Below are 10214 nucleotides of genomic sequence, written 5' to 3' on the forward strand. Positions count from 1 at the left end.
CCCTGAAGAGTCAAGCCTGTGCTCAAATTTGTGGTCTCCCCACCTCAAAAAGATAATAAACATTCTTCAACTTCTAGAACATTGCAAACAATAATTTTATACTTTCTAACATACGCCATACTAACAATACTTTGCAAAGTAATTGTAAGATACGCACACAAAGTTAAGATTGGGTATCTATCCATTTTCCAAAGAGTACAATACAAATTTCTTCGAGGTTAACATAACTTTTAAGTACCGATGAAGAATTATCAATCCAAAACATTCACTGTATTTTTCACTCCACAGTTACTAGCTGACCTGCTGAGTCTTTCCAACAGCGCAGTTTCATTTCAGTAGTTTGCTTTTGTAACTTTAAGTGGGTTAGATAAGTCACAGTGTCGGGAAAAAAAAAAGCACATAATGAACAAAATAGAGAACCAACAAGAAAATAATTCAAGTTCACAAATAAATTTCACGCATCCATCTCGTGGACAAACTATTCCAGGAGCTGGACAAACTGTTCCAGGAGCTGGGCATACATTTACCAAAATGTAAGAGTTAACAAGATCATGAAAGCCCCAGTTTTGTGCCTCCACTTGTGATACTATTTACCTTTAGTTAACTAAAATTACTCAAAAGGCTTCCTAAGTCAACCTTGAAATGCCAAGTGACATCCCCTCATGCACTTGATATATAAAACATTCACCATGTTAAAACCAGCAAAAATAAAGCTATGTAGGACTACATAACAGTATGCATTAGCCTCGAGTTTTAGTCCAGTTGCATAACTCCACACACATTAAATATTTACACTGCATGAAGTATTCAGAAAAAGAATCCACTCAGCTAAGAATTAGAGCACATGCTTATTTTGCAGCAGCAATGTATCTGACTTCAGTCACAATCAGCATTCTAACAATTCAGAACATGATAAACAGAAAGCATACAGCAATGGGTTTCTTGTGTCACAAACTCACTGGTCAAGATTTGGTAGTCAGTAATAAATAAAGAGCAGCGGCCCTTCTTTATTTTTACAATTCTACAAAAGTATAAATGTTGTACTTGTATGAGAATTCAAAAAGAAAACAGCCCAGCACCTTTACAAGGCATCAAACACTTGTGTAAACAGGGCAAGCAATGATGGATCGCTAATCAGGTTAAAGAATCTTTACCAAGACAAGCAGCATCTATGCCAGGAAATGCAAATCATGTTCAGAAATCGAAACAGAGAAATATGGAAGCAACAAAGATGAAACAGAAAAAGTTGAGTTTTTTTTTAAATCGTCACTTAAAATTTGATGGAATGAGACTCCACACTTATAAATGTTAGCTTAGCAATAATGAAAACTTAAAATTTAAGAATGGACAAGTCCAGACTTCTTTCATGTTTCAATTGATACAATAAATACACACCCTACTATATCTTTAAATACCGAGTCTTTCAGAGAGCGTCTGAAATGAATAATATTATGAATAAAACATAATCCACCTTTGGCAGGTTCAAAGCAACTCAAGCAGCAACTTGCTCACTTTTATGTTTCATTGCAATGTATGGATCCTTGAAGCTGCTGTCTGATTTACCGTTTATAACAACAATTACAGACAAAAAGCTCCATGTCAATTTCTGTATATTTCAAGAACAAATCAACAGCAAAACAAATGTGAGGAACTCAAAAAAACTTGTCCATTCACTGCTCACATGCTGCAGAATTATGCACAAAAGTGATGTTGGTACCTCGAGCTACTACATTCTGTTTCATTTTAAACAGCAATTAGCGACTCTTGTTTAATGATTGTTTGAAAATGTGCAATTCCTCTGCTTATCAGATTCAGCTTATAGCAAGTCCTTTAAAATTCTTCAAATCTGCCTTTGTCAGAAGAAATTGAAATCTACAAACTAAATCCAGTCCCTGTGTGAAGCAATCTTCGATGCATCAATGCTTTTATGACTGCAATGTGAATCTTGCACATCATCTCAAATGTGGTTTTACTAATGAGCCATACAAGATTACAATTGCACATTACTGTGTAGAGTCTTATGAATAATATTGTACGGCATCAGTTTTGACTCAGTGATACCATTTTTGTTTTCAAATCAAAAGATTGTAGAGTTGAGATTCATTCCAGATTTAAACTACAGCACAATATAATACACTTTTGAATACGGATCAAATACATTTGGCTTGTAGTCTCTTGAATGTAAACAATTCAGGGGTGATCTTTTTGAGAAGTTTAAAACTGCATAGCAATTCAATGAGGTGAATACACAGAAAGCACTTCCTCCTCCATTGAGAGAATACAGAAATAAAGTGACACAATCTTAAAATTGTAGATCATTCAGGAATTGCATCAGGAAGTGGCTATTCAGAAAGTAGTGGACATTAGGAACTCTGCCTCTCAAAACAATGTCAAGATGGGATCAAGTGAAATTTTCAAGACTGACATGGATAAATTTGTGCTAAGTTACGATATCAAGGACAATGGATCAAAATCATTTAAAATGGAAAATTGTGGCCATATAGTGTCCACACGTGAAGCAGTCAAAGCTTCAAACTCCATCCATTTCTCTCTCCTTCTGTATAACCTTTCATGAAAGCTAATTATTGAACAACAGGCTGTAAGCCTGAATTTTGCAGTCAGTAATAAAAATTGGTATTGCCGTTCACCTCACTGACAACTGCCCGCAAGGTTTTTGTCAGCTTTAGAGCAGCTTGTTTGGAAGAAAATTGTTTTGAGTGCATTTGAAAGAAAATGGACTAGTCAGTGACAGGCAGCATTGTTTTGTACAGGGAAGGTCACGCCTCACCAATCTGAGGGGAAAAAGTTTAAGGAAGATATGTGTGGAAAGTTCTTTACGCAGAGGGTGGTGGGTGCCTGGAATGCATTGCCAGCGGAGGTGGTAGAGGCAGGCACGATAGCGTCATTTAAGATGTATCTAGACAGATTACGTGAATGGGCAGGGAGCAGAGGGATACAGATCCTTGGAAAATAGGCGACAGGTTTAGATAGAGGATCTGGATCGGCGCAGGCTTGGTGGGCCGAAGGGCCTGTTCCTGTGCTGTAATTTTCTTTGTTCTTTGAATGAATTTTTTCAAGAGGTGACAAAGACAATTGATGAGGGAAGGGCTGTGGATGTAGTTTATATGGACCTCAGTAAGGCATTTGATAAAGTCCCACATGGCAGACAAAGATTAAAACTGCATAGGTCCAGCTAGACGGATACAAAACCAGCTTGGTCATGGAAAACAGAAGTTAGCGATGGAAGGGTGTTATTCGAATCGGTAACCATTGGCGTTCCACAGGGATCAGTCTTAGGTCCTCTGTTGCTTGTAGTATATATAAATGATCTGGAGGAAAATGTGGGTGGTCTGATTAGTAAGTTTGCAGATGACATGAAGATTGGTGGAGTTGCTGATAGTGCCAACGATTGTGAAAGGATACAACAGGATATAAATAGTTTCACGACTTGGGGATAAAAATGGCAGATGGAATTTAATCTAGACAAATGCAAGGCAATGTATTTTCGCAGATCAAATTTAGATGTGAATTATACTCTAAATGGCAGAACCCTTAGGAACATTAACATACAGATGGATCTGGGCGAGCAGGTCCACAGTTCCCTAAAAGTGGCAACACAGGTAGCCAAGGTGATTAAGAAAGCATATGGCATGCTTGCCTTCATTGGCTGGGGCAAGTGTTGACAAACCATGTTGCAGCTATATAAAAGCCTTATTGGGCCATATTTGGAGTATTGTGTGTAGTTTTGGTCACCACATTACCAGAAGGACGTGGAAGCTTTGGACAGAGCACAGAGAAGGTTGCCCAGTCTCGAGGGCATTAGCTATGAGGAAAGACTAAAAAAACTGGGACTGTTTTCACTGAAAAGATGGTGGCTGAGAGGAGACCTGACAGACATCTACAAAATTATGACAGGCATAGATAGGGTGGATAATCAGAGGCTTTTTCTTGGGTTGAAGTTTCAATTACAAGGGGTACAGTTTAAGGGAGATGTGCGAGGGCATCTGGATGGTTGCGTGAATAGGGAGGGAATTGAGGGATATGGACTGAATAAGGGCAGAAGGTTTGTTTTTTAGCTTAGTTAGGGCATGATGCTCAGCACAGGCTTGGGGGGCCAAAGGGCCTGTTCCTGCACTGTACTTCTCTTTTGATCTGTTTTTGTTCTTGCTCTAATCTATTGCCTGAACCAGCAAAATGCCCTTCACAGGAGACATTTGGTTCTGCAGGCAGTCCTGGAATCAGTGAGGCTGATGAAACAATCAGATCGAAGATTTCTCATCAACCTATGCAAAGCCTAAACTGGACGTTATAAATTAGAAATGAAACATATGCAGAAGTCAAATAAGGATTCAGAACTAAAATAGGATTAAAGGGCAAAGATAAAAAAGAAGTTTTTTATTTAAAAGTATCAAATGCTAAATATATTTTGAAGGGAAAACGTTGAAAGGTTAATTTGTCAGGATCAAGGAGTTCCCCAATAATGATCACCTATAGTATTAAAAACTCATTTGCTCAGTTCTAATTTTTTTCCAGCTGTTTCTAAGGTTTAGAAAGGAGGCATGTCACTGAACTTATTTTGTTGCAGAGTCTACTAGCAAGTACTGGAACAATGCACCACATGGGGCAATAGTGTATCTCAGACAGCAATGTTTGGATTTTTACGTTTAACTACGCAGAAGTAGATGGCAGTGATTCTGTCCTTGATAGAGTGCCACAGGACTAACAGATGGACACCCATTACATCTAGATTTAAGAAACGGAAATAGAATTTGGTGAGGCCCAAGTGACCTGTCAGTTTAACATTTACAGGAATTTAGTTATTTTTCAAACTATCAAAGGGGAAACAGAATAAGATCCAGAAAGAAGATATAAAATAATTAACATGGATTGCAAAAGAAAAAGTCTCACTTTTCCAACTTCGATTAAGTACTAACTCACAGTGTATTCAAGGGGAATTCTGTAGATTTAATATATTTATATTTCCAAAAGGGATTCAACGCATATAATGAGAGCATGTGGAATCCTGGGAACATCTGCAGAAAGGATAGCTAGGAACTCATCTAGATTAGAGGTAAAGCATCACTTTTCAGAGTTGCACAGGGATTATTGTTTCAATCTTTGCTGTTGACAATTTACTTTAACAATTTAGACTTGGAATTTAAAAAGTTCTAAGCTTACTTGGCACAAAACAAAGGAATAATGCAACAGATATCGTGACAACATTATTATACTTGAAAAATGGGTGTACAACTGAATTGTAACATGCATAATTGTGAAGTACTCCATTTTGAACAAGTAAGTTCATATATGATCTGAAAATAAAAATTTAAATCAGGTAGGGAAGCGAAGATATCTGAGCAGTACAAATGTGCAAATCACTAGAAGTAGCAATGCATGCTAATAAAGGCATAACAAAAGCAAAGCAAGCATTAAAGCCCAGGTTGAAAAAGGATTTCAAAGCGAAGTGTTTAATAGTAGAGATTTTTAAAATTCAGTGCTGGGGTGTGGGCATCACTGGTTAGGACAGTATTTATTGGCCATTTCTAATTGCCCAGTGTGCTGTTAAGAGTCAACGACATTGCTGAGATTCTGCAGTCACATATCAGCCAGACCAACTAAGGACAACAGTTTTCTCCTTAACGGACATTAGTGAACCAGGTGGGTTTTTTTCTAACAATCAACGGTAGTTTCTTAATTCTAGATTTTTATTAAATTCAAATTTCACCATCTGCCATGCTGGAATTTGAACCTGGGTCTTCAGAACATTACCTAGGTTTTTGGATTAATAGTCCAGTGATAATACTATTACGTCATCACCTCCTTGATATTTGATGAATTCAGTGTACTGAGGGTTGAGGTGTTGTTCTTATATTTTTAAAGAACAAGGAGTGATTTAAGGCAGGGAGCCAGAGATATCCAGGTCTGAGAGTTGAAGCCTGGAAGCGTTGATCACAGATGTGGAAAGGTGATTGCTCGAGTTGTTTGGCATTTTAATCCCAAAATTGGGACTCTAAATTCTAAAATTGCTCTCATTCATTCACAACATGTTACCTTTCTGAAAAGGGGGCTGCCAATGCACTCCATACACCCAGTTCTCGTGACCAGCTAACACAGTTTCCAATGTTACCGCATATGTCACCAATCCCTCTAAGACAAAAGAAAAAAAAACTGTGGTGTCAAACATGTTAATTATTTAGTTCAAGGGAACAAGTACATTGGTGCACTAGCATTTGATTTGTAGATATCTGCATAAAATTAACAATCAGAATAAATGTAAAATATTTTCCATTTTAAACATTTGCCTTTTGCATGTGCAGTCTGCACTGATAAGACGTTTACAACTACTTTTTGAAAAGGTTTTTATTCATACACAAAAATATAATTGCAAAATCAATGATTGCATTGATTATGCTGAATACATCAGCTACACTGCTGACCTAGTCTCTCTTAATGTTTAGAAAATCTGCTGAAATTTGGATGAAAGACCTTGCTTCATTATAATAGAGAACTGTCTTACAGTACGTCGCAGCGCTCTGCCCTGTACTTTGTTCAGCCAGTACCAGGAAAGTGGCAGATCATCACAGCAAGAACAAAATACATACTTCAAAAAGTGTCCAGAGAAACAGTACAAGATCACTTACTGCATATTAACAAAGTAAGCAGGTAGTGTAAATTACAAAATTAAACATGAATTGAATTTTAAACAAACACGTTAAATTAATGAGAAGTTTAAAATTTTTTGTATGTAGTAAGTTGAACTGTTAATTTAGGAATAATGTGTCAGCAAATACTTCTAAGACAAACACAGAAATCAGACATCAGCCTAAATCTTACCAGAAATCAGCGAAGGGTCATTCCGCCGAGTTTCATAGACTGTTTCTGTCTGTGAAGACCTGCACACTTTCTCCCGCTATCATCCCAAACTCATTTCTTTCATGAAGTACCACATCTCTGTAGCACCCCGTTCATCCGATACTAGGTGATTGTCTCATTTGATTTAGTACCCTAATACCTTCCACTGCCGAGGCATTCCCAGATTCCTGGTGACTGCGCCATCTTTAAAAGGCAGCTATGCACACGTCAAGCACTGGTTGTCCAGAGTCGCACAGCATGGATCATGTAATTTGCCCTATACATGATATATAAAGGGCAATTGGCATCCCACTTTCGGGCCAGGTGGACAGGATGGTGTAGAGTTCAGTCATCCTCTTCCACCCAACACTGGCAGATTCTGGCAGCCTGGTTTGAGGTTGCCAGCCAGATCAGTGTGGTCTCAAGTGTGTGGAGAAAACACCCAGCAACGTCAGAAGATAGTCAATGATCTTTTTCTGCTTTACCATGGTAAGCGGCATCATCTCTCTGCTACCTCATATTCTATGCCTATGACTGCATCCACATCCTACCATGGCTCATGCTCTTTCACTCTCACTGTCGCATGCAACATCTCACCTCAGTCACTCTCACCCACCTAATTCCTCCAGACAACTAAGCCTACATGGCCTCTACACCTCTTACTCACTCACTTATGCAGGACACCTCACCACCTTTCCCTCACCTGCACCAGCATAAACTGCTGTGCCAGCAACTTTAATGGCACTCAATCCCTCCCTTTGTCTCATTCCAGGACAAACTAGCTCAACATTGGGGAAGGAAGAGCCAAGATGGGTGTCGAGATGCCCAACATTTGATTCCTCACTCTCCCTACAAGAAAAAGATACTTACCCTAAGTGCCCCAAACAGCTGAATGACTATATTCAAGTCTGTAGACTGAAAAAGGAGGCTGCCTGTCACTTACTGTGCCAGGACTCCTGCTTGAAGGGTGTCTCCTTTGACTTGGTTGAGGACTGGCTCCTCTTAGACTTTAAGGCATGGCCTTTTGGCTAAAACACATGTAATGCATGTGGCACATCCATGGCTAGCACACATTGCAGGTGTGAGACTGATGTAGTTCAGTGCTGGACAGCTAAAGGCCCATATCCTTGACTAATTACTGCTGATAAAAATGACAATCTGCTTGGCTTTGCATTAAAAGGACAGGCAAGACAGAAGTACTGAGGGCCTATTAGCTCTGTTTGAAAGGCAACATGGAAAAAGTCAAGGCAAGGATGCCATGAGCATCGCAGCAAGCACAAAGTGTGCAAGTACTATGAAAGCAAGTGAGCAGCCTTGATGTGAGTGCCCATCTTTATGTGCAGTGTTCTGGCAGCAGCAATGCAATGAGAGGTGACAGTATGCTCCAAAGTACAGCAATGAAGAGCAGAAGCATGTTCATGTTGGATGCCAATGTCCATGGACGTAGGATGCGTGCGGTCAAGCAGTGTGCCTGGAAATGCCGTTGCCAGGTGTCCAAGATCGAGATGAAGAGAACAACAGCCAGAAGTTGTCTGGGAACCACTCTGATTTTCATGTCAGGAATTCTCAGTGTCTAATTTCTATCTAGCAGGTGACAGAATGAGAACTGCATACTAATGAGGTGAAATTTGGTATAATGAGTGTAATAATGAGCAGTAATCAATGCAAATTGAATCTCAGCTTGCCATTCAATACTTGGTACCAGTATTCCAGTAACTGAAGCTCCAAAGATTAGATATTTCATTCACACCAGGGAAAATTGCTTGGAAGAGTTGCTGCCATCACAGATAGCACTAAAACAAATGCTATGAAATAATGTTTGAAGAATCTTACAACCCCAATATGCAACTATATCTCTTTCTTGATGAGAAGAAAGAAGTAGTAACTGTTCAAAGCTTTTCCAAAACAGACAACTACTTCACCTCAGCTCAAAACTTTCTGCAATTCATTCCCATTAGCTTTAGAGAAACTGTGCTGACATCCACTGGATAAAGAAGTTAACTTATATAAATTAGAGTGAAATGTAATCAGTTTAGGTAATGTTCAGACACATCTGAAATTCTGACAAACAACTTCATGTTCTTATTCTGGAAAAACATTATTTTCAAATTTGCACCAGCTTTTAAGACTTACTATCACTCTGAACATGAAATATGTCCTCCTTCAATTTAATTATGTCTCCATCGCAAAGCTTGGAAGTAGATTCTGTCATTATAAATATTCGCCATATGCGTATCAAGCAGTCTTGTGAACAGCTTGCTAATAAAAGATTTCCATCTATTGGAGTACAAAATAAAAATGGTTCATAATTACTGATTGAATTTCAAGAGCTCAAAAGAGAAAGAACTTTCATGTTACACTAAGAAAAATTACCCTTCATACTTTGAATTAAGTATGTAACAACTTAAAGATGTTTTACCTCAGTAACATCAAATTAATGCAAATTCACATTCTATTAAGAACAAACTGTGTGACAGTTGCTGTGATTCATAAGTTTTCGAAATAACAAGTTTCAGTATATTGTACAACTACTGAGCTTACCACATAGAGCCCATTCAACTCCTCGAATCCAGTCTTCATGGCCCATAAGGCTAAGAATTTTCTGAAACTGCAACAAATAATTTTTGCACTACACCACTGATCAATTATCCCAGTATATTCAAATATACAACATAGTCAATATACAGCTGTCAACTATTTTACACAGACAGCACATCATTCCGCCCCTGGGCAGAATATTATGAGCTTTTCTCCATCCTTCCATGGAGAACGTTCTGACCAACACATTGAAATTTTAAAAGAATAAACCTCTTGTGATAAAGGTGTATAATACATTATTATCATTTTAGGTATTTGAATTTTTAAAATAGAAGTAGACGGATTCTGATTTCAGATTTGTGAAGGTCATTTTTTAAGAAGTCAAAGTCATTTGGAAAAGTGACCTAAATACAATATTGCAAACAAAGCATATGATTTAGTAAACATTTAGACAAATACTTGTGGGGTTAACCAATGAACACTGAAACTGCAGTGTTAACATCTAACAGACACAGAAACTTTGAGATCTAAATGCTGCAATTAGCACACGTGACAATCAAAATGGTGACAAATGTGTCTAAACAGAATGAATTTACATATACATGGCTGATGGCACTACAATCTGCGTGTAATAACACCATTTGGGCTGCTCATGTGCAGATGACCCTACTGAGGCAAAATTTCAGGAGGCTGCAGTAAAGCTCCAGCAGCAGTAGCAGCAGTCACAAACTGTTCGGCCAGGCAGCTCTTTACAATGAGAGGGAGAGATGGTTCAATTTGGATTGGGGAGGGGGGAGGTGTAGGAGAATGCAAGCGATGACAGA

The 10214-nt window shown here is 38.4% G+C and overlaps 1 protein-coding gene across 2 annotated transcripts in view; it reads right to left on the bottom strand.

Moving 5' to 3' along the window:
- elp2 (elongator acetyltransferase complex subunit 2) overlaps positions 1-9709 on the bottom strand; it is a 98284-nt gene extending 88575 nt beyond the window's left edge. Inside the window, exons 1-3 of one of the 2 annotated variants that reach the window (XM_048611020.1) lie at positions 9394-9709; positions 8986-9129; positions 6052-6147 (exon numbers count right to left, since the gene is read on the bottom strand). In XM_048611020.1, the coding sequence (XP_048466977.1) occupies positions 6052-6147; positions 8986-9129; positions 9394-9439 (286 nt within the window). In that variant the 5' untranslated portion in view covers positions 9440-9709. The remainder of the gene's footprint in view (positions 1-6051; positions 6148-8985; positions 9130-9393) is intronic. The other variant, XM_048611015.1, reaches the window with a different exon arrangement.
- Between the last annotated feature and the right edge of the window lie 505 nt (positions 9710-10214).

This window comes from Rhincodon typus, chromosome 2 (genome assembly GCF_021869965.1).
Source record: "Rhincodon typus isolate 14 chromosome 2, sRhiTyp1.1, whole genome shotgun sequence".
Lineage (NCBI taxonomy): Eukaryota > Metazoa > Chordata > Chondrichthyes > Orectolobiformes > Rhincodontidae > Rhincodon > Rhincodon typus.